The sequence below is a fragment of the Gobio gobio genome (assembly GCF_949357685.1).
Source record: "Gobio gobio genome assembly, chromosome: 21".
Lineage (NCBI taxonomy): Eukaryota > Metazoa > Chordata > Actinopteri > Cypriniformes > Gobionidae > Gobio > Gobio gobio.
This window is the reverse complement of record NC_137117.1, coordinates 878528-903951: the sequence shown is the minus strand read 5'-3', so window position 1 is coordinate 903951 and position 25424 is coordinate 878528. Positions and strand designations below refer to the sequence as shown.

Here is a 25424-nt window from a genome sequence, read left to right as displayed (position 1 = left end):
ATATAAAAGTTAGTGATGCACCGATCAGGATTTTACATGGCCGATTCCGATTTTTTAATTTTTTTACACAATAAAAGAATGAAAGTATACATGAACAAGATGTTTATTTGGTATTTAACAGGCTAAATTGTCTTTTGGCTAATGAAAACAAGTCTGCAATCTGAAATTAACAGGAAATTGAATTGGAAATGAAAAGGCTGAAAGGTGAAATTAAAGGCAACATCTGCATATTCTGCAATCCAAACAAAGATGTTCCTTAAATCAGCATTTGGTTTTAAATTCAGTGTAAAGAAAAAAAGTCTTTACCAGTGAAATTAAATAAAACCAAAGTATATAATTGTTCCAAAATGTTAAATCAAATAATGTTTAGTGCAACGAAAAAAACTAAGATGCTACAGCAGGTGCTTTTTAAATCAAATTAAGTCAATGTCATTTTAAGGTAAAATAAAAGGTAACACTTTAGAATAATGGTCATTAGTTAACATTAGTTAATGTATTAACTAACATAAACTAACTATGAGCAGTACATTTGTTACTGTATTTGTTCATCTTTGTTAACGTTAGTTAATATAAACATCACAGAGCATTAACTAATGTTAACAAGATTTTAATAATGCATTAGTAAATGTTGAAACTAACATTAACAAAGATTTATGATTAATGTAAACGCTTTATAAGTGCAGTTCATTATTGGTTAATGTTAACTAATGTAGTTTACTAATGTTAACTAATGACCATTATTCTAAAGTGTTACCAAATAAAAATGATCATCCTATAGGCTACAGAACTGATAGTATTTCATTTCTAAAGTGCAGCATGTTTTTCTTTAGGCTACAAAAAGAAGTATTTCGGCTTTTTCACAAGTTAGTTTGTTTCGTTCTCATCCGATCCAACACGTGAGAAGCTGAGCTGAACAAACGCTCACTATCTACACTTGAGCAGGCGGAGAGGTGAGCTCACGCAACTTCAGCTCGCGCAACTTCAGCTCGCGCAACTTCAGCTTCAGCTCGCTCAACTTCAGCTCGCGCAACTTCAGCTCGCGCAACTTCAGCTCGCTCAACTTCAGCTGCAGCTCGCTCAACTTCAGCTCGCGCAACTTCAGCTCGCGCAACTTCAGCTCGCGCAACTTCAGCTCGCTCAACTTCAGCTCGCTCAACTTCAGCTCGCGCAACTTCAGCTCGCGCAACTTCAGCTCGCTCAACTTCAGCTCGCTCAGCTTCAGCTCGCGCAGCTTCAGCTCGCGCAACTTCAGCTCGCTCAACTTCAGCTCGCTCAACTTCAGCTCGCGCAACTTCAGCTCGCTCAACTTCAGCTCGCTCAACTTCAGCTCGCGCAGCTTCAGCTCGCGCAACTTCAGCTCGCTCAACTTCAGCTCGCGCAACTTCAGCTCGCGCAACTTCAGCTCGCTCAACTTCAGCTCGCGCAACTTCAGCTCGCGCAACTTCAGCTCGCGCAACTTCAGCTCGCGCAACTTCAGCTCGCTCAACTTCAGCTCGCTCAACTTCAGCTCGCGCAACTTCAGCTCGCGCAACTTCAGCTCGCGCAACTTCAGCTCGCTCAACTTCAGCTCGCTCAACTTCAGCTCTCTCAACTTCAGCTCGCGCAACTTCAGCTCGCTCAACTTCAGCTCGCTCAACTTCAGCTCGCGCAACTTCAGCTCGCTCAACTTCAGCTCGCGCAACTTCAGCTCGCTCAACTTCAGCTCGCTCAACTACAGCTCGCTCAACTTCAGCTCGCTCAACTTCAGCTCGCTCAACTTCAGCTCGCGCAACTTCAGCTCGCGCAACTTCAGCTCGCGCAACTTCAGCTCGCTCAACTTCAGCTCGCTCAACTTCAGCTCGCGCAACTTCAGCTCGCTCAACTTCAGCTCGCGCAACTTCAGCTCGCTCAACTTCAGCTCGCTCAACTTCAGCTCGCGCAACTTCAGCTCGCTCAACTTCAGCTCGCTCAACTTCAGCTCGCTCAACTTCAGCTCGCTCAACTTCAGCTCGCTCAACTTCAGCTCGCTCAACTTCAGCTCGCTCAACTTCAGCTCGCGCAACTTCAGCTCGCTCAACTTCAGCTCGCGCAACTTCAGCTCGCGCAACTTCAGCTCGCTCAACTTCAGCTCGCGCAGCTTCAGCTCGCTCAACTTCAGCTGGCGCAGGAAAGCAGCTCTTCATTCCCTTCAGCATCTCGTCTCTTCCCTCAGTTCTCCAGTTTCCGTTTGTAACACACAAGTGACATGTTCGCGAATGATTGCAATATAGGCGTATGTGCACGCGGGCGCACTTCCGGATAAATCAGCAGAAAAATACAAAGAAAACCGGGCGGTTGCCGATCGCGCGCTAGAAGCAAAAACCGGAGTTAAATCTGAGTTATATTACAAAAGTCCAGGATAATCCAAGCATTAGAATTGGATTCATAGTTGCTCTTGCTCTGTTTTTGAAGTTCATAAAAAGTGCATCTGTCTGTCATATAACTGCTCCACGCGGCTCTGGGGTGTTAATAAAGGCCTTCTTAAGCGAATCAATGCGTTTGTGTAAGAAAAATATTCATATTTAAAACTTTATCAAGTAAACTTTCGGCCGATCGGGTGAACTATCCCTTTAATACTTACAAATCTAATGTAGAATAAGAGTATTTTTTTAACTGGGCAAAAGGCAAGTCTCGTATGTAATCCAGAGGCACACTGGTGCCTGTAGATGAGAATCATGACCTTTGACCTGCTGTGTGTTAACAGGGCGAGCCCGTGGATGAGAGCACAGTGAAGAAAATGATCCTGACCTTTGAGAAGAGATCCTACAAAAACCAGGAGCTGAGGATCAAGTTTCCCGACAACCCGGAGAAGTGAGTTTTGCAGAGTTGAACCGTTCACTTTTACACGCGACGCGATGTGCAAGCAGAATCCACAGAGAAACATGACATCACTTCCTGTTGTTGGCAGATTCATGGAGGCGGAGCTTGACCTGAATGACATCATCCAGGAGATGCACGTCATCGCCACTATTCCGGAGCTGTATCATCTGCTGGTGGAGCTGAACGCGGTCCATTCCCTGCTCGGCCTGCTCAGCCACGACAACACTGATATCCTGACAGCCAATCAGAATCCATCCTGCTTGAAAGGGCATTTAAAATGGCCGACCACAAAATTGCAGCGCACGCTTAAAATAAACAGAACGGCATCATCCGCTGATGTGGATGTTCATATAGTCATCATTCTTGGTGTGAAATAGCCTTTAATAGTAAGTTTGGGTTGCGCTTTATTTTAGGTGTCCTTGTTACGGTGCGATTATACCGATCAGGCATAACATTATGACAGGTGAAGTGAATAACACTGATGATCTCTTCATTAGTGGGTGGGATATATTAGGCAGCAAGTGAACATTTTGTCCTCAGAGTTGATGTGTTAGAAGCAGGAGAAATGGGCAAGCGTAAGGATTTCAGTGGAGAACCGGCCACAGGGTCATGAAGGACCAGTGGAGAACCGGCCACAGGGTCATGAAGGACCAGTGGAGAACCGGCCACAGGGTCATGAAGGACCAGTGGAGAACCGGCCACAGGGTCATGAAGGACCAGTGGAGAACCGGCCACAGGGTCATGAAGGACCAGTGGAGAACCGGCCACAGGGTCATGGAGGACCAGTGGAGAACCGGCCACAGGATCATGGAGGACCAGTGGAGAACCGGCCACAGGGTCATGGAGGACCAGTGGAGAACCGGCCACAGGGTCATGGAGGACCAGTGGAGAACCGGCCACAGGGTCATGGAGGACCAGTGGAGAACCGGCCACAGGGTCATGGAGGACCAGTGGAGAACCGGCCACAGGGTCATGGAGGACCAGTGGAGAACCGGCCACAGGGTCATGGAGGACCAGTGGAGAACCGGCCACAGGGTCATGGAGGACCAGTGGAGAACCGGCCACAGGGTCATGGAGGACCAGTGGAGAACCGGCCACAGGGTCATGGAGGACCAGTGGAGAACCGGCCACAGGGTCATGGAGGACCAGTGGAGAACCGGCCACAGGGTCATGAAGGACCAGTGGAGAACCGGCCACAGGGTCATGAAGGACCAGTGGAGAACCGGCCACAGGGTCATGAAGGACCAGTGGAGAACCGGCCACAGGGTCATGGAGGACCAGTGGAGAACCGGCCACAGGGTCATGGAGGACCAGTGGAGAACCGGCCACAGGGTCATGAAGGACCAGTGGAGAACCGGCCACAGGGTCATGAAGGACCAGTGGAGAACCGGCCACAGGGTCATGAAGGACCAGTGGAGAACCGGCCACAGGGTCATGGAGGACCAGTGGAGAACCGGCCACAGGGTCATGGAGGACCAGTGGAGAACCGGCCATGGCTGGCCGAGGCTCATTGATGCACGTGGGGAGCGAAGGCTGGCCCGTGTGGTCCGATCAAACAGACAAATTGCAAATTGCTCAAGAAGTTAATGCTGGTTCTGATAGAAAGGTGTCAGAATACACAGAGCATAGCCCCAGACCAGTCAGGGTGCCCATGATGGTCATAATGTTATGCCTGATCCGTGTAAATTTAAGTACTGAGTAATATTAATTAACAATAGGTACTTACTATAGGATTAGGGTTTTGTTTAGGGTAAGTTGCATGTAATGATGTGTAATTTAATGTTTATTACTATGGTAAGTACGTGTAACATATGTAACAAGAAGGACACTGTAACAGTGTTATACATAAGTTTGTTAAATATGACTATTAGGGCACACAATGTATTAGTAACGGCATTTTTGTTTAACCTTTATTCATTAGATTTGCATTTATATATTTAGCAGATGCTTTTATTCAAACATTCATATCATTCTGATTATTAATATTAAAAAATAATTCTGTAAACGACTATAACAAGAAGAAACACTAGTTAAAATAATGGGAACCTTTTTCAGCATTATAAATGTCACTTTTGATCCATATTTGTTGAATTTCAATATTAATATGTAATTTCTTTAAAAAAAACCTTCCTGACCCCCCAAGTATTTATACATAGTTTTTTTTGTTGTTGTAATTTAGTGTTTTTTATTTTTGAAAAAGCCTACAGAACATTTTGCCATACTAGAAAGAAAACTTATTAGACCACTATTTATTGTTTATTTACTTTTATTCCCATTTCTATATTATGCATCCCTATTTAAAATCTGCTCTTTTATGTTTAGCAGTTTTTCAGTATTACACAACCTTAACGTGATCCACATATCAGCATCGCAGTGGTTGATCTCCTGCAGGAACTGACAGACATCGACACGCTTCACGAGAGCGAGGAGGGGGCGGAGGTGCTCATCGACGCACTGGTGAGAAAATATGTATTTAATAATCAGAGAAAAACATCATCAGTGTCGTTAGAGGAGATTACGGGCTGATTGGCCAGCGTTAGCCGGTCACGGTCCAGCAGATTATCATGAGAAAATGACATGAATTGCTATGTGTGAGAAATTTGGCCTGGTATTGGGCCTGGCGTTTGCAAGAGATGGGCAGAGAGACGACGGTAATAGCCAGACTCTTGTTGTGCATGTGCAATCAGACGGCTTGTGTGAGATGGAGCAGAGGAAACAGGAAGAGCTTGCGAACAATCAGAGGTTGATTGAGCCGTGTGAGTCTGATTGCTGCCGTCTAGTATTGGTGTTGTGCATTCAAGCAAACGTATTTACACGTCTGAATGACTGTTTATATGGCAGCTACAAAACAGGCCTTGTATATATGTAGTGTATATAGAGAACTGTGCAAAAGTCTTAGGCATGTTATTATTTGCAGGAAGGTTTACACGTTAGGAAGGTTTACGCATTAGGAAGGTTTACATGTTAGGAAGGTTTACGCTTTAGGATGGTTTATGCTTTAGAAAGGTTTACGCTTTAGGAAGGTTTATGTGTTTGGAAGGTTTAGGCTTTAGGAAGGTTTACGCTTTAGGAAGGTTTACACGTTAGGAAGGTTTACGCTTTAGGAAGGTTTACACGTTAGGAAGGTTTACGCTTTAGGAAGGTTTATGTGTTAGGAAGGTTTACGCTTTAGGAAGGTTTATGTGTTAGGAAGGTTTACGCTTTAGGATGTTTATGTGTTAGGAAGGTTTACGCTTTAGGAAGGTTTACGCTTTAGGAAGGTTTACGCTTTAGGAAGGTTTACGTGTTAGGAAGGTTTACGTGTTAGGAAGGTTTTCACGTTTGAAAGGTTTACGCTTTAGAAAGGTTTATGTGTTAGGAAGGTTTAGGCTTTAGGAAGGTTTACGCTTTAGGAAGGTTTAGGCTTTAGTAAGGTTTACGCGTTAGGAAGGTTTACACGTTTGAAAGTTTTACGCGTTTGAAAGGTTTACGCTTTAGGAAGGTTTATGTGTTAGGAAGGTTTAGGCTTTAGGAAAGTTTACGTGTTAGGAAGGTTTACACGTTTGAAAAGTTTACACGTTAGGTTGGTTTATGTGTTAGGAAGGTTTACGCTTTAGGAAGGTTTACGTGTTAGGAAGGTTTACACGTTAGGAAGGTTTACGCTTTAGGAAGGTTTACACGTTAGGAAGGTTTACGCGTTAGGAAGGTTTACACGTTAGGAAGGTTTACGTGTTAGGAAGGTTTACACGTTTGAAAGGTTTACACGTTTGAAAGGTTTACGCTTTAGGAAGGTTTACGTGTTAGGAAGGTTTACGCTTTAGGAAGGTTTACGCTTTAGGAAGGTTTATGTGTTAGAAAGGTTTAGGCTTTAGGAAAGTTTACGTGTTAGGAAGGTTTACGCTTTAGGAAGGTTTACGCTTTAGGAAGGTTTACACGTTAGGAAGGTTTACGCTTTAGGAAGGTTTATGTGTTAGGAAGGTTTACGCTTTAGGAAGGTTTATGTGTTAGGAAGGTTTACGCTTTAGGAAGGTTTATGTGTTAGGAAGGTTTACGCTTTAGGAAGGTTTACGCTTTAGGAAGGTTTACGTGTTAGGAAGGTTTACGTGTTAGGAAGGTTTTCACGTTTGAAAGGTTTACGCTTTAGAAAGGTTTATGTGTTAGGAAGGTTTAGGCTTTAGGAAGGTTTACGCTTTAGGAAGGTTTAGGCTTTAGTAAGGTTTACGCGTTAGGAAGGTTTACACGTTTGAAAGTTTTACGCGTTTGAAAGGTTTACGCTTTAGGAAGGTTTATGTGTTAGGAAGGTTTAGGCTTTAGGAAAGTTTACGTGTTAGGAAGGTTTACACGTTTGAAAAGTTTACACGTTAGGTTGGTTTATGTGTTAGGAAGGTTTACGCTTTAGGAAGGTTTACGTGTTAGGAAGGTTTACACGTTAGGAAGGTTTACGCTTTAGGAAGGTTTACACGTTAGGAAGGTTTACGCGTTAGGAAGGTTTACACGTTAGGAAGGTTTACGTGTTAGGAAGGTTTACACGTTTGAAAGGTTTACACGTTTGAAAGGTTTACGCTTTAGGAAGGTTTACGTGTTAGGAAGGTTTACGCTTTAGGAAGGTTTACGCTTTAGGAAGGTTTATGTGTTAGAAAGGTTTAGGCTTTAGGAAAGTTTACGTGTTAGGAAGGTTTACGCTTTAGGAAGGTTTACGCTTTAGGAAGGTTTACACGTTAGGAAGGTTTACGCTTTAGGAAGGTTTATGTGTTAGGAAGGTTTACGCTTTAGGAAGGTTTATGTGTTAGGAAGGTTTACGCTTTAGGAAGGTTTATGTGTTAGGAAGGTTTACGCTTTAGGAAGGTTTACGCTTTAGGAAGGTTTACGTGTTAGGAAGGTTTACGTGTTAGGAAGGTTTTCACGTTTGAAAGGTTTACGCTTTAGAAAGGTTTATGTGTTAGGAAGGTTTAGGCTTTAGGAAGGTTTACGCTTTAGGAAGGTTTAGGCTTTAGTAAGGTTTACGCGTTAGGAAGGTTTACACGTTTGAAAGTTTTACGCGTTTGAAAGGTTTACGCTTTAGGAAGGTTTACGCTTTAGGAAGGTTTATGTGTTAGGAAGGTTTAGGCTTTAGGAAAGTTTACGTGTTAGGAAGGTTTACACGTTTGAAAAGTTTAAGCGTTTGAAAGGTTTACGCTTTAGGAAGGTTTACGCTTTAGGAAGGTTTACGTGTTAGGAAGGTTTAGGCTTTAGGAAAGTTTACACGTTTGAAAAGTTTACACGTTTGAAAGGTTTACACGTTAGGTTGGTTTATGTGTTAGGAAGGTTTACGCTTTAGGAAGGTTTACGCTTTAGGAAGGTTTACGTGTTAGGAAGGTTTACACGTTAGGAAGGTTTACGCTTTAGGAAGGTTTACACGTTAGGAAGGTTTACGCGTTAGGAAGGTTTACACGTTAGGAAGGTTTACGTGTTAGGAAGGTTTACACGTTTGAAAGGTTTACACGTTTGAAAGGTTTACGCTTTAGGAAGGTTTACGTGTTAGGAAGGTTTACGCTTTAGGAAGGTTTACGCTTTAGGAAGGTTTACGCTTTAGGAAGGTTTACGCTTTAGGAAGGTTTACGTGTTAGGAAGGTTTACGCTTTAGGAAGGTTTTCACGTTTGAAAGGTTTACGCTTTAGAAAGGTTTATGTGTTAGGAAGGTTTAGGCTTTAGGAAGGTTTACGCTTTAGGAAGGTTTAGGCTTTAGGAAGGTTTACGTGTTAGGAAGGTTTACGCTTTAGGAAGGTTTTCACGTTTGAAAGGTTTACGCTTTAGAAAGGTTTATGTGTTAGGAAGGTTTACGCTTTAGGAAGGTTTACGCTTTAGGAAGGTTTACGCTTTAGGAAGGTTTACGTGTTAGGAAGGTTTACGTGTTAGGAAGGTTTTCACGTTTGAAAGGTTTACGCTTTAGAAAGGTTTATGTGTTAGGAAGGTTTAGGCTTTAGGAAGGTTTACGCTTTAGGAAGGTTTAGGCTTTAGTAAGGTTTACGCGTTAGGAAGGTTTACACGTTTGAAAGTTTTACGCGTTTGAAAGGTTTACGCTTTAGGAAGGTTTATGTGTTAGGAAGGTTTAGGCTTTAGGAAAGTTTACTTGTTAGGAAGGTTTACACGTTTGAAAAGTTTACACGTTAGGTTGGTTTATGTGTTAGGAAGGTTTACGCTTTAGGAAGGTTTACGTGTTAGGAAGGTTTACACGTTAGGAAGGTTTACGCTTTAGGAAGGTTTACACGTTAGGAAGGTTTACGCGTTAGGAAGGTTTACACGTTAGGAAGGTTTACGTGTTAGGAAGGTTTACACGTTTGAAAGGTTTACACGTTTGAAAGGTTTACGCTTTAGGAAGGTTTACGTGTTAGGAAGGTTTACGCTTTAGGAAGGTTTACGCTTTAGGAAGGTTTATGTGTTAGAAAGGTTTAGGCTTTAGGAAAGTTTACGTGTTAGGAAGGTTTACGCTTTAGGAAGGTTTACGCTTTAGGAAGGTTTACACGTTAGGAAGGTTTATGTGTTAGGAAGGTTTACGCTTTAGGAAGGTTTATGTGTTAGGAAGGTTTACGCTTTAGGAAGGTTTATGTGTTAGGAAGGTTTACGCTTTAGGAAGGTTTACGTGTTAGGAAGGTTTACGTGTTAGGAAGGTTTTCACGTTTGAAAGGTTTACGCTTTAGAAAGGTTTATGTGTTAGGAAGGTTTAGGCTTTAGGAAGGTTTACGCTTTAGGAAGGTTTAGGCTTTAGTAAGGTTTACGCGTTAGGAAGGTTTACACGTTTGAAAGTTTTACGCGTTTGAAAGGTTTACGCTTTAGGAAGGTTTATGTGTTAGGAAGGTTTAGGCTTTAGGAAAGTTTACGTGTTAGGAAGGTTTACACGTTTGAAAGGTTTACACGTTAGGTTGGTTTATGTGTTAGGAAGGTTTACGCTTTAGGAAGGTTTACGCTTTAGGAAGGTTTATGTGTTAGGAAGGTTTAGGCTTTAGGAAAGTTTACACGTTTGAAAAGTTTACACGTTTGAAAGGTTTACACGTTAGGTTGGTTTATGTGTTAGGAAGGTTTACGCTTTAGGAAGGTTTACGCTTTAGGAAGGTTTACACGTTAGGAAGGTTTACGCGTTAGGAAGGTTTACGCTTTAGGAAGGTTTACACGTTAGGAAGGTTTACGCGTTAGGAAGGTTTACACGTTAGGAAGGTTTACGTGTTAGGAAGGTTTACACGTTTGAAAGGTTTACACGTTTGAAAGGTTTACGCTTTAGGAAGGTTTACGTGTTAGGAAGGTTTACGCTTTAGGAAGGTTTACGCTTTAGGAAGGTTTATGTGTTAGAAAGGTTTAGGCTTTAGGAAAGTTTACGTGTTAGGAAGGTTTACACGTTTGAAAAGTTTACGCGTTTGAAAGGTTTACGCTTTAGGAAGGTTTAGGCTTTAGGAAGGTTTATGTGTTAGAAAGGTTTAGGCTTTAGGAAAGTTTACACGTTTGAAAAGTTTACACGTTTGAAAGGTTTACACGTTAGGTTGGTTTATGTGTTAGGAAGGTTTACGCTTTAGGAAGGTTTACGCTTTAGGAAGGTTTACACGTTAGGAAGGTTTACAACGTTAGGTTGGTTTGTGTTAGGAAGGTTTATGTGTTCGGAAGGTTTACACGTTTGAAAAGTTTACGCGTTTGAAAGGTTTACGCTTTAGGAAGGTTTACGCTTTAGGAAGGTTTATGTGTTAGAAAGGTTTAGGCTTTAGGAAAGTTTACGTGTTAGGAAGGTTTACACGTTTGAAAAGTTTACACGTTTGAAAGGTTTACACGTTAGGAAGGTTTACGCTTTAGGAAGGTTTCTGTGTTAGGAAGGTTTATACGTTTGAAAAGTTTACAACGTTAGGTTGGTTTGTGTTAGGAAGGTTTATGTGTTCGGAAGGTTTACACTTTTGGAAGGTTTACACGTTTGAAAAGTTTACGCTTTAGGAAGGTTTACGCTTTAGGAAGGTTTACACTTTTGGAAGGTTTACACGTTAGGAAGGTTTACGCTTTAGGAAGGTTTACACGTTTGAAAAGTTTACGCTTTAGGAAGGTTTACACTTTAGGAAGGTTTACGCTTTAGGAAGGTTTACACTTTTGGAAGGTTTACACTTTAGGAAGGTTTATGTGTTAGGAAGGTTTACGCTTTAGGAAGGTTTACGCTTTAGGAAGGTTTACACTTTTGGAAGGTTTACACGTTAGGAAGGTTTATGTGTTAGGAAGGTTTACGCTTTAGGAAGGTTTATGTGTTAGGAAGGTTTAGGCTTTAGGAAGGTTTACACTTTTGGAAGGTTTACACGTTAGGAAGGTTTATGTGTTAGGAAGGTTTACGCTTTAGGAAGGTTTACGCTTTAGGAAGGTTTAGGCTTTAGGAAGGTTTAGGCTTTAGGAAGGTTTACGCTTTAGGAAGGTTTACGCTTTAGGAAGGTTTACGCTTTAGGAAGGTTTAGGCTTTAGGAAGGTTTAGGCTTTAGGAAGGTTTACAGATTTAGGAAGGTTTACGCTTTAGGAAGGTTTACAGATTTAGGATTTAGTCAGTCTCAGTTTTTTTCTGTTTCTTCATGTAATCCCTGACAGACTCGATGATGGTGAGATCAGATCACACCGGCTGTTGTCAGACTCCTTGTGCATACAACAATCTCACTGGATTATTACAATTAATGACAAAAGGAATGTTTGGAAATGTAAACTGATATTTCCTTCTCACACACTACAGCAAAAGATATAAACAACTGGCTTAAAACAATTGTTTTTTGGATGAAAATACTAAGACATATTATGAGAGAGAGATCGACTAAATGAGTGTATTACTGCATCAGATATAGAGTTAATTCTTCTGGTTGATGTCCTTAATATCCATTATAAAAAAATCAGTTTGAATGTCCGCTGTCTTTGTCCTTTTAAAAGATTTCCCAAGATTTTTTGACTCACTCATAAAGACTTTGTCGCCATCTAATGGTGTAATAATGTAACTTTCACTGAAGTCCACATCACAATCACTAACGGACCCTTTCTCAATACCAAATATGGCATATTATTTATGTAAAATATTATTTAATGAACAATATTTAATATTACAATAATAGCCATTATAAAAGACAGTAGGAAATAAACACAAGCAAACAATTCAGTCAAGCGCTCTAGTACAGGATTAAGTTAAATACAGCCTAAATATAAAGTTATGAAACTTAATTTTCCCCTTAACCCAAATCAATTTGCTCTGGAACATGTAATAGATTGTTTGAACATTGGGTTTGGGGGTGGGGGGGTTTGGGGGGGTTGAAGACAAGTGTGAAATTTAGTTTTAAACCATGATTTGTGTGATTTATGTTCTAGTATATCCGAATCCGGATTGCGAGATGCCTCGAAGCCTTTTGACGTAATGAAATAAATTTATGCCAAACGGCATTAAAAAAACAAACAAATCATATTTATATCAGGCAGCTCAGTAGAACCATTTGGGTCCTATGTCGCCATGGTTTGTGACGACATTAAATAAAATGTTTCTTGCACTTTTTAATTTTTCCAACGCCTGTTTGTGTTTCTGAATGATATTGCTAATGATATTTTACCAGTGCAGTTTGAAGCACTGAAGAGAGCAGTGTTCAATATTAGAGACATTTAGTTAAGACTATACATGTGAATGAACATAAACTGTGTTATGAGATTTCAGATTTTTTTTTTTACACCAGTGGGGTTTGTGTTCATTGATTATTATTATTTATCTCCGTTCAGCTGGGAAAAAGCACTTTAGTTGCTAGTAATGTTGAAATGAATGTGCAGATTTAGAGATGAAAGGCATTTTTAGTTCATCATTTTTTTTGTCAGATATGGTTACTGGTTGAATTTAGATATTTTGTACCAAAGCAACTTAAAGGACATAAGAGAACAACAACAAAATGAGATCAATTTTGTGAAGGATTACCTATGTTTGCTTTAACAATATGAACAGACATGTGTCCATATGAAAACATTATATTTTGTTCAATTAAAGGGTTAGTTCAGCCAAAAATGTAAATTGTGTCATTAATGACTGAGCCTCATGTGGTTGGACACCCGTCAGACCTCCGTTCATCTTCAGACACAAATGAAGATATTTTAGTGTAAATCTGATGCTCTGAAAGGCCTCCATTGGCTCAACTTTACACTCTCAAGACCCTTAAAAGACACTAAAGACTAAAGTTACAAAGTCCATCTCACTACAGCGGCTCTACAATAACTTTATGAAGATGAGAATAGTTTCTGTGCGCAAAAAAACCCTAAATAACGACTTATATAGTGATGACGATTTCAAAACACGGCATCATGAAGCTTCAGAGCGTTATGAATCAGTGAGTCGATTCAGCGGTTCAGAGCGTTATGAATCAGTGAGTCGATTCAGCGGTTCAGAGCGTTATGAATCAGTGAGTCGATTCAGCGGTTCAGAACGTTATGAATCAGTGAGTCGAATCAGCAGTTCAGAACGTTATGAATCAGTGAGTCGATTCATGATTCGAATCGTGTGTCAAACTGCCAAACTGCTGAAATTTGGTGATTCAAACTGCTGAATCGACTCACTGATTCATAACGCTTCAAACCACTGAATCGACTCACTGATTCATAACGCTCTGAACCGCTGAATCGACTCACTGATTCATAACGCTCTGAAGCTTCATGATGCCGTGTTTTGAAATCGTCATCTCTATATAAGTCGTTATTTAGGGTTTTTTTGCGCACAGAAACTATTCTCGTCTTCATAAAGTTATTGTAGAGCCGCTGTAGTGAGATGGACTTTGTAACTTTAGTCTTTAGTGTCTTTTAAGGGTCTTGAGAGTGTAAAGTTGAGCCAATGGAGGCCTTTCAGAGCATCAGATTTACACTAAAATATCTTCATTTGTGTCTGAAGATGAACGGAGGTCTGACGGGTGTCCAACCACATGAGGCTCAGTCATTAATGACACAATTTACATTTTTGGGTGAACTATCCCTTTAAGAACAAATGTTATATACACTAGTCTGGCAATAAACATAAGTTATCGTTTTTAGGTAATAATAGTCCGGACCTCGGCTGGTGAGGCGGGTTCATTTACTGGACCTCAAGCTAATTTAGTTGAAGAAGCCCTGCTATAGCATGTTTGTTTAATAGCGTTTATCTGTTTGTCCAGTTGGAGGGTCAGGTCGTAGCTCTCATGGTGCAGAACATGGAGCGCTTGGACGAGACGGTGAAGGAGGAAGCTGATGGAGTTTATAACACGTTAGGTAAGACACACACACACACACACACACACACACACACACACACACACACACACACACACACACACACACACACACACACACACACACTAGGATCAAGAGCTGGCTTCAATCTGATTGACAGCCAATACACAGGGTTTTATCTGTCCACTGGGAAATAAAGTCATGTTTACAAACTCCCAAACTATAAGAACGAATCTCTGGATTAGCTTTTGAAAAGTATTTTTTGAGACACTTTGTAGATACACAGTAATATATTTAGCCGTTATATATATATATATAATTAAACAAAACATATAATACATGTCTTTTAATGAGCTCTTTCTAAAGCTGTTCCTCCTGCTGGAAGCACTGCGGCTGGCTTGCGTTTGCAGGTTTGGTTGTGGGAAGATTGTGTTCAGCTGCAGAGAGAGATAAATGCTCTGACTGAACGGATTTAAACGGCACATTTCCTCCATGTCTTTCTCTTTCCTCGTCTTCCTCTGCCGTTCCAGTTCTTGTGTAATCTCTTTCTCTTCCTCCCTGTCTCTCGCTCTCTTCCTCCCACTCATCCGCTGTGAGTTTCTCTCCCATCATGCTTCTGATTGAGTTATCAGGTGTCTTCAGAGTCTTTTATAATACAGATGAGTCTGAATCTCCCTTGTGATGTGTCATATAGAGCTGCTCTCGCTCTGCTCTCGCTCTGCTCTCGCTCTGTCCGTCTTTGTGTGTGTGTGTGTGTGTGTGTCAGGCTTGACAATGAGAGTTTTTCTTTTTTCTGCTGGTCGCAGGCGGTCGTTCAGATTTTTACTCGCGCCGGTGACATTTCCTCATGCCCTGAGGCGAAAGGATTATATAAATATATATTTTTGCTTTTATAGCAATTTTAAAAGAAGAGTCAGGTGCAAAGTATATTTCTATTAAAGCAACAGTTCACCTGAAAATGAAGCCTCTTCTCTTCTCCGTTCAACAGCAGTTTATGGTGACCTGTCTAGATCAAAAAAGGAACGTAGTTCATGTGAATCGTCTCAGTCTGTGTGTGAGAAACTCACCAAAAAACGCAAGCATGTATATATTTAAGAAAAAAATATTATTTTTATATATAAAAATTTATATTTATATATATTATAGATTATATAAATGTATATACATGCAAATATTTCTTAAATATATACATGAATGTGTGTGTATTTATATATATATAAATAATCATTAACAGAGTACACACACATATATTATGTAAACACAAACTTTTATTTTGGATGCGATTAATCGCGATTAATCTTTTGACAGCCCTAATATACATATATATCTGGCATAGACTACAGTATTTAAAATAGCATATATATGCATTAGTTACATTCTCAATTTAATTTACAGAGCAATCCCTGCTAACTAATAGTTTAACTAATACTATAGAAGAGGATTAGTCTGTCGCACTCACAACAGACTCGCAACAGCGATGATATCGTCCATCGACACAACCCTAGTGTGCATACCATTTCATTGTCCGGTTTAATTCCAGCCTCACGTGTCAAAACAAACTCCACGAGGCGTCAGTAATAGTTTTTATTTCCCCTCTAGAGGCCGCTCTCGCTCACTCTTATGCACAATTGTACGCTCGTGTAAACTGATTACAGTAACTGCAGATCTGGGCGTACAGTAGCTGCAGATCTGGGCGTACAGTAACTGCGGATCTGGGCGTACAGTAACTGCAGATCTGGGCGTACAGTAGCTGCAGATCTGGGCGTACAGTAGCTGCGGATCTGGGCGTACAGTAACTGCAGATCTGGGCGTACAGTAGCTGCGGATCTGGGCGTACAGTAGCTGCGGATCTGGGCGTACAGTAGCTGCGGATCTGGGCGTACAGTAGCTGCGGATCTGGGCGTACAGTAGCTGCGGATCTGGGCGTACAGTAGCTGCGGATCTGGGCGTACAGTAGCTGCGGATCTGGGCGTACAGTAGCTGCGGATCTGGGCGTACAGTAGCTGCGGATCTGGGCGTACAGTAGCTGCGGATCTGGGCGTACAGTAGCTGCGGATCTGGGCGTACAGTAGCTGCGGATCTGGGCGTACAGTAGCTGCGGATCTGGGCGTACAGTAGCTGCGGATCTGGGCGTACAGTAGCTGCGGATCTGGGCGTACAGAAACTGCGGATCTGGGCGTACAGTAACTGCGGATCTGGGCGTACAGTAGCTGCGGATCTGGGCGTACAGTAGCTGCGGATCTGGGCGTACAGTAGCTGCGGATCTGGGCGTACAGTAACTGCGGATCTGGGCGTACAGTAGCTGCGGATCTGGGCGTACAGTAGCTGCGGATCTGGGCGTACAGTAACTGCGGATCTGGGCGTACAGTAACTGCGGATCTGGGCGTACAGTAGCTGCGGATCTGGGCGTACAGTAGCTGCGGATCTGGGCGTACAGTAGCTGCGGATCTGGGCGTACAGTAGCTGCGGATCTGGGCGTACAGTAGCTGCGGATCTGGGCGTACAGTAGCTGCGGATCTGGGCGTACAGTAGCTGCGGATCTGGGCGTACAGTAGCTGCGGATCTGGGCGTACAGTAGCTGCGGATCTGGGCGTACAGTAGCTGCGGATCTGGGCGTACAGTAGCTGCGGATCTGGGCGTACAGTAGCTGCGGATCTGGGCGTACAGAAACTGCGGATCTGGGCGTACAGTAACTGCGGATCTGGGCGTACAGTAGCTGCGGATCTGGGCGTACAGTAACTGCGGATCTGGGCGTACAGTAGCTGCGGATCTGGGCGTACAGTAGCTGCGGATCTGGGCGTACAGTAGCTGCGGATCTGGGCGTACAGTAGCTGCGGATCTGGGCGTACAGTAGCTGCGGATCTGGGCGTACAGTAGCTGCGGATCTGGGCGTACAGTAGCTGCGGATCTGGGCGTACAGTAGCTGCGGATCTGGGCGTACAGTAGCTGCGGATCTGGGCGTACAGTAGCTGCGGATCTGGGCGTACAGTAGCTGCGGATCTGGGCGTAGAGTAGCTGCGGATCTGGGCGTACAGTAGCTGCGGATCTGGGCGTACAGTAGCTGCGGATCTGGGCGTACAGTAGCTGCGGATCTGGGCGTACAGTAGCTGCGGATCTGGGCGTACAGTAGCTGCGGATCTGGGCGTACAGTAGCTGCGGATCTGGGCGTACAGTAACTGCGGATCTGGGCGTACAGTAACTGCGGATCTGGGCGTACAGTAACTGCGGATCTGGGCGTACAGTAACTGCGGATCTGGGCGTACAGTAACTGCGGATCTGGGCGTACAGTAACTGCGGATCTGGGCGTACAGTAACTGCGGATCTGGACGTACAGTAACTGCGGATCTGGGCGTACAGTAACTGCGGATCTGGGCGTACAGTAACTGCGGATCTGGGCGTACAGTAACTGCGGATCTGGGCGTACAGTAACTGCGGATCTGGGCGTACAGTAACTGCGGATCTGGGCGTACAGTAACTGCGGATCTGGGCGTACAGTAACTGCGGATCTGGACGTACAGTAACTGCGGATCTGGGCGTTCAGTAACAGCGGATCTGGGCGTACAGTAACTGCGGATCTGGGCGTACAGTAACTGCGGATCTGGGCGTACAGTAACTGCGGATCTGGGCGTACAGTAACTGCGGATCTGGGCGTTCAGTAACAGCGGATCTGGGCGTACAGTAACAGCGGATCTGGGCGTACAGTAACTGCGGATCTGGGCGTACAGTAACTGCGGATCTGGGCGTACAGTAACTGCGGATCTGGACGTACAGTAACTGCGGATCTGGGCGTACAGTAACTGCGGATCTGGACGTACAGTAACTGCGGATCTGGGCGTACAGTATCTGCGGATCTGGGCGTACAGTAGCTGCGGATCTGGGCGTACAGTAGCTGCGGATCTGGGCGTACAGTAGCTGCGGATCTGGACGTACAGTAACTGCGGATCTGGACGTACAGTAACTGCGGATCTGGACGTACACTAACTGCGGATCTGGACGTACAGTAACTGCGGATCTGGGCGTACAGTAGCTGCGGATCGGGACGTACAGTAACTGCGGATCTGGGCGTACAGTAACTGCGGATCTGGGCGTACAGTAACTGCGGATCTGGGCGTACAGTAACTGCGGATCTGGACGTACAGTAACTGCGGATCTGGACGTACAGTAACTGCGGATCTGGACGTACAGTAACTGCGGATCTGGACGTACAGTAACTGCGGATCTGGGCGTACAGTAACTGCGGATCTGGACGTACAGTAACTGCGGATCTGGGCGTTCAGTAACTGCGGATCTGGGCGTACAGTAACAGCGGATCTGGGCGTACAGTAACTGCGGATCTGGGCGTACAGTAACTGCGGATCTGGCCGTACAGTAACTGCGGATCTGGGCGTACAGTAGCTGCGGATCTGGGCGTACAGTAACTGCGGATCTGGGCGTACAGTAACTGCGGATCTGGGCGTACAGTAGCTGCGGATCTGGGCGTACAGTAGCTGCGGATCTGGGCGTACAGTAGCTGCGGATCTGGGCGTACAGTAGCTGCGGATCTGGGCGTACAGTAGCTGCGGATCTGGGCGTACAGTAGCTGCGGATCTGGCCGTACAGTAACTGCGGATCTGGGCGTACAGTAGCTGCGGATCTGGGCGTACAGTAACTGCGGATCTGGGCGTACAGTAGCTGCGGATCTGGACGTACAGTAGCTGCGGATCTGGGCGTACAGTAGCTGCGGATCTGGGCGTACAGTAGCTGCGGATCTGGGCGTACAGTAGCTGCGGATCTGGGCGTACAGTAACTGCGGATCTGGGCGTACAGTAACTGCGGATCTGGGCGTACAGTAGCTGCGGATCTGGGCGTACAGTAGCTGCGGATCTGGGCGTACAGTAGCTGCGGATCTGGGCGTACAGTAGCTGCGGATCTGGGCGTACAGTAGCTGCGGATCTGGGCGTACAGAAACTGCGGATCTGGGCGTACAGTAACTGCGGATCTGGGCGTACAGTAACTGCGGATCTGGGCGTACAGTAACTGCGGATCTGGGCGTACAGTAACTGCGGATCTGGGCGTACAGTAACTGCAGATCTGGGCGTACAGTAACTGCAGATCTGGGCGTACAGTAACTGCAGATCTGGGCGTACAGTAACTGCAGATCTGGGCGTACAGTAACTGCAGATCTGGGCGTACAGTAACTGCAGATCTGGGCGTACAGTAACTGCAGATCTCTCTGTCTGTTTGTGGCAGCTGTGATCGAGAACATGGCTGAGTTTCGTCCTGGTCTGTGCACGGAAGCGGCCCAGCAGGGTTTGATGCAGTGGCTGTTGAAGAGGATTAAGGTAAGACACCATCCGTCACATCATCTCTCCTAAAGGCACTTCTTTCACTCAGGGGTCTTTATGAATGCTAGGCTGCTCATAAATAAAGTCTGTTAATGGAGTTTGATCGATTAGCATGAGACTAAATGTCAAACTAGAGCCTTTCAAACTTCATCTGGTTTGTTTATTTGTATATTTAACTATGCATGCTTTTTGCATTTATAAACTTGGCTTAAGTTTTTTTTTTAATTCTCTAAAATAAGACCACATTTTTGAGCTTTCAAACTTACTTTGGTTTATTTTTGCATTTTTGATGCGTATAAGCATTTATTTATGAATTTAAGCATTAATTTACTCATGCATTTATTTATTTAAGCTGAAATTTATTTATGCACTTATTTAGACATTCATTTAAACAGTTTTGCATTTATTATTGCAGTTATTTAATCAATTGTTTATGCATTTACAGTGTTAATTTCATTGAGGAATAATTTTCTTCAACAACCTTTTTTCACTGGCGAAAACGAGACGCTAACTAAATAAAAACTAGTGTTGGATGACAACGATGATTTCAAGCTTGTTTATCATTAAAAGTCACGCATTATATATTAGTTTTTGCTTACACAATAAACTATATTTAATTTAATTCCCATTTAATTCATAGTCAGGAGGAAAGACCAGTATTAGACACATATTCAAAAAAATGTATCAGGGTTATAATAGTTCACTAAAACCATTAGAAAAATCTTCATTACTTGAAATTAAATAAATGTTAACTGAAAAAAAAAAAAAAAAAAAACTTATTTGAAGCTTTAGCTGAACCTGATATGGCACTAAAACTAAAACAGAAATACAAAGTTATAAAAACTATATAGATGTTTTTAAAAAAACAAACAAAAAAGTGAATTGAGCTCTTTCGTGTATTTTTAATGTCAAAAAACTAAATGATGTCAAAATGTCAGTTCAAGTGACAGTCGGTTATGTAATGCTTAAAGCTACACTGTGTAACTTTTAGTTTATTCTTAGCTAAAAACTACGGAGCCTCCCTAGTCCCACTTTTTCAAAAAAAATTATTATAACTATCTTGTGGCCTCAAGATAGTAACTCGTGGCCTCAAGATAGTAACTCGTGCCCTCAAGATAGTAACTCGTGGCCTCAAGATAGTATCTCGTGGCCTCAAGATAGTAACTCGTGCCCTCAAGATAGTAACTCGTGGCCTCAAGATAGTATCTCGTGGCCTCAAGATAGTAACTCGTGCCCTCAAGATAGTAACTCGTGGCCTCAAGATTGTAACTCGTGGCCTCAAGATTGTAACTCGTGGCCTCAAGATAGTAACTCGTGGCCTCAAGATTGTAACTCGTGGCCTCAAGATAGTAACTCGTGGCCTCAAGATAGTAACTCGTGGCCTCAAGATAGTAACTCGTGGCCTCAAGATAGTAACTCGTGGCCTCAAGATAGTAACTCGTGGCCTCAAGATAGTAACTCGTGGCCTCAAGATAGTAACTCGTGGCCTCAAGATAGTATCTCGTGGCCTCAAGATAGTAACTCGTGCCCTCAAGATAGTAACTCGTGGCCTCAAGATAGTAACTCGTGGCCTCAAGATAGTAACTCGTGGCCTCAAGATAGTAACTCGTGGCCTCAAGATTGTAACTCGTGGCCTCAAGATTGTAACTCGTGGCCTCAAGATAGTAACTCGTGGCCTCAAGATAGTAACTCGTGGCCTCAAGATAGTAACTCGTGGCCTCAAGATTGTAACTCGTGGCCTCAAGATTGTAACTCGTGGCCTCAAGATAGTATCTCGTGGCCTCAAGATAGTATCTCGTGGCCTCAAGATAGTAACTCGTGGCCTCAAGATAGTAACTCGTGGCCTCAAGATAGTAACTCGTGGCCTCAAGATAGTAACTCGTGGCCTCAAGATAGTAACTCGTGGCCTCAAGATAGTAACTCGTGGCCTCAAGATAGTAACTCGTGGCCTCAAGATAGTAACTCGTGCCCTCAAGATAGTAACTCGTGGCCTCAAGATAGTAACTCGTGGCCTCAAGATAGTAACTCGTGGCCTCAAGATAGTAACTCGTGGCCTCAAGATGGTATCTCGTGGCCTCAAGATAGTAACTCGTGGCCTCAAGATAGTAACTCGTGGCCTCAAGATAGTAACTCGTGGCCTCAAGATAGTAACTCGTGGCCTCAAGATGGTATCTCGTGGCCTCAAGATAGTAACTCGTGGCCTCAAGATAGTAACTCGTGGCCTCAAGATAGTAACTCGTGGCCTCAAGATAGTAACTCGTGGCCTCAAGATAGTAACTCGTGGCCTCAAGATAGTAACTCGTGGCCTCAAGATAGTAACTCGTGGCCTCAAGATAGTAACTCGTGGCCTCAAGATAGTAACTCGTGGCCTCAAGATAGTAACTCGTGCCCTCAAGATAGTAACTCGTGGCCTCAAGATAGTAACTCGTGGCCTCAAGATTGTAACTCGTGCCCTCAAGATAGTAACTCGTGGCCTCAAGATAGTAACTCGTGCCCTCAAGATAGTAACTCGTGGCCTCAACATCAACACCTGAACAATTCCTAGATGGGAATCAGCTGTGATTTATATATTTGCATAACTTCAATCGGCTGTTTCTCAGTATCAATGGAATAAAATACAGGGAATATAGTTGTTTCAATTCACAGTATAGACAGCTGTTCACTTTTACTTTAGCCTATAAGGTTAGGTTTAGAACATGATGTTATCTGTTCTGACATACAGTGTTAAAGCATTGGTAAATTTGGCAGTACAAATTCATTGTTTTGGTCTTGGTTGAGCTTGTGTGTATAAGAAGTTCAAGCATTTTAAATTTGTGTTAACCGTATGCATTTTGTGTGAAAGCAACAATAAATGTGTTAATTGTATAGCCTACAGAGACAGATGTTGTGCTAACTGTCTTAAGAATTTAGGAAATTTGTTAAAATTAATGGAAAAAATTGTCATAGCGATTGTAAAAAACTGTAATAACAGACGGAGGTAGCGTGACCTAAGCCTAGAACGCCCTCTGCTGGCGTTTTTTCGTAGGCTACACGGACACATGCTTTTCTTACATTCAAAACTACCACAATGTGAAACACTTCAATAATTAATGAACCAGTCTGCACACTCCAATATAGGTTAACTTAAAATCATAATCAAAAATACTTTATTGATCTTTATTGATACTATTGATAACCCGGGGAACAATTCTTGTGTCACAGTTGATGTGCACATAAAGACATTTAACGGAATATTAATAGAAGTTAGTAAATAAAAAAGTATATATATGTAAAAAGTATAAATATAGGCTATAAAATATGAAGAAGAATTATAAAGAACTATGGATATGCAGCCTACAAGATTTACATTACTGTATTAATATAATTGTGATGAACAGTACTAGGAAATAAATAGAAGCAGAACTGCAGCAAACTATATTGCACACTGAATATTAAAACAGAGAATATTGCACAGAATGGGAAGTATTGCACTACAGGGTCCAGTTTAATAACAAAGGGTCCATGTGTCAGACACTTTACTATCTTGAGGCCACAAGTTACTATCTTGAGGCCACGAGTTACTATCTTGAGGCCACGAGTTACTATCTTGAGGCCACGAGATACTATCTTGAGGCCACGAGTTACTATCTTGAGGCCACGAGTTACTATCTTGAGGCCACGAGTTAGTATCTTGAGGCCACGAGTTAGTATCTTGAGGCCACGAGTTACTATCTTGAGGCCACGAGTTAGTATCTTGAGGCCACGAGTTACTATCTTGAGGCCACGAGTTACTATCTTGAGGCCACGAGTTACTATCTTGAGGCCACGAGTTACTATCTTGAGGCCACGAGTTACTATCTTGAGGCCACGAGTTACTATCTTGAGGCCACGAGTTACTATCTTGAGGCCACGAGTTACCATCTTGAGGCCACGAGATACCATCTTGAGGCCACGAGTTACCATCTTGAGGCCACGAGTTACTATCTTGAGGCCACGAGTTACTATCTTGAGGCCACGAGTTACTATCTTGAGGCCACGAGTTACTATCTTGAGGCCACGAGTTACTATCTTGAGGCCACGAGATACTATCTTGAGGCCACGAGATACCATCTTGAGGCCACGAGTTACTATCTTGAGGCCACGAGTTACTATCTTGAGGCCACGAGTTACTATCTTGAGGCCACGAGTTACTATCTTGAGGCCACGAGATACTATCTTGAGGCCACGAGTTACTATCTTGAGGCCACGAGTTACTATCTTGAGGCCACGAGTTACTATCTTGAGGCCACGAGTTACTATCTTGAGGCCACGAGTTACTATCTTGAGGCCACGAGTTACTATCTTGAGGCCACGAGTTACTATCTTGAGGCCACGAGTTACCATCTTGAGGCCACGAGTTACCATCTTGAGGCCACGAGTTACTATCTTGAGGCCACGAGTTACTATCTTGAGGCCACGAGTTACTATCTTGAGGCCACGAGTTACTATCTTGAGGCCACGAGATACCATCTTGAGGCCACGAGATACCATCTTGAGGCCACGAGTTACTATCTTGAGGCCACGAGTTACTATCTTGAGGCCACGAGTTACTATCTTGAGGCCACGAGTTACTATCTTGAGGCCACGAGTTACTATCTTGAGGCCACGAGTTACTATCTTGAGGCCACGAGTTACTATCTTGAGGCCACGAGTTACTATCTTGAGGCCACGAGTTACTATCTTGAGGCCACGAGTTACTATCTTGAGGCCACGAGTTACTATCTTGAGGCCACGAGTTACTATCTTGAGGCCACGAGTTACTATCTTGAGGCCACGAGTTACCATCTTGAGGCCACGAGTTACTATCTTGAGGCCACGAGTTACTATCTTGAGGCCACGAGTTACCATCTTGAGGCCACGAGTTACTATCTTGAGGCCACGAGTTACTATCTTGAGGCCACGAGTTACTATCTTGAGGCCACGAGTTACTATCTTGAGGCCACGAGTTACTATCTTGAGGCCACGAGTTACTATCTTGAGGCCACGAGATACCATCTTGAGGCCACGAGATACCATCTTGAGGCCACGAGGTACTATCTTGAGGCCACGAGTTACTATCTTGAGGCCACGAGTTACTATCTTGAGGCCACGAGATACCATCTTGAGGCCACGAGATACCATCTTGAGGCCACGAGATACCATCTTGAGGCCACGAGTTACTATCTTGAGGCCACGAGTTACTATCTTGAGGCCACGAGTTACTATCTTGAGGCCACGAGTTACTATCTTGAGGCCACGAGTTACTATCTTGAGGCCACGAGTTACTATCTTGAGGCCACGAGTTACTATCTTGAGGCCACGAGTTACTATCTTGAGGCCACGAGTTACTATCTTGAGGCCACGAGTTACTATCTTGAGGCCACGAGTTACTATCTTGAGGCCACGAGTTACTATCTTGAGGCCACGAGTTACTATCTTGAGGCCACGAGTTACTATCTTGAGGCCACGAGTTACTATCTTGAGGCCACGAGTTACTATCTTGAGGCCACGAGTTACTATCTTGAGGCCACGAGTTACTATCTTGAGGCCACGAGTTACTATCTTGAGGCCACGAGTTACTATCTTGAGGCCACGAGATACCATCTTGAGGCCACGAGATACCATCTTGAGGCCACGAGTTACTATCTTGAGGCCACGAGTTACTATCTTGAGGCCACGAGTTACTATCTTGAGGCCACGAGTTACTATCTTGAGGCCACGAGTTACTATCTTGAGGCCACGAGTTACTATCTTGAGGCCACGAGTTACTATCTTGAGGCCACGAGTTACTATCTTGAGGCCACGAGTTACTATCTTGAGGCCACGAGTTACTATCTTGAGGCCACGAGTTACTATCTTGAGGCCACAAGATAGTTATAATAATTTTTTTTGAAAAAGTGGGACATGGGGGGCTCCGTAAAAAACACTTAGTTCTTTCAAAAATATATGTGCTCATTAATGTATATTTACTTCTTTTAAGTAATAAAGTATTCTGGTAAGTTTATAATATGCCATTGTAAACACATACGGGTGAGGGTTTGAATGCGGGTCGCCATGTTGCTCCTCCATCTTGAAAGTACAGTA

At 43.4% G+C, this 25424-nt stretch overlaps 1 protein-coding gene across 1 annotated transcript in view; it reads left to right on the top strand.

Annotated features, from left to right (window-relative positions):
* The window catches only part of ctnnbl1 (catenin, beta like 1), a 105985-nt gene that overhangs the window by 10563 nt on the left and 69998 nt on the right, over window positions 1–25424 (top strand). The window contains exons 3-7 of the mRNA XM_079803290.1: window positions 2723–2829; window positions 2927–3071; window positions 5203–5295; window positions 13965–14058; window positions 19249–19340. Coding sequence (XP_079659416.1) covers window positions 2723–2829; window positions 2927–3071; window positions 5203–5295; window positions 13965–14058; window positions 19249–19340 — 531 coding nt within the window. The remainder of the gene's footprint in view (window positions 1–2722; window positions 2830–2926; window positions 3072–5202; window positions 5296–13964; window positions 14059–19248; window positions 19341–25424) is intronic.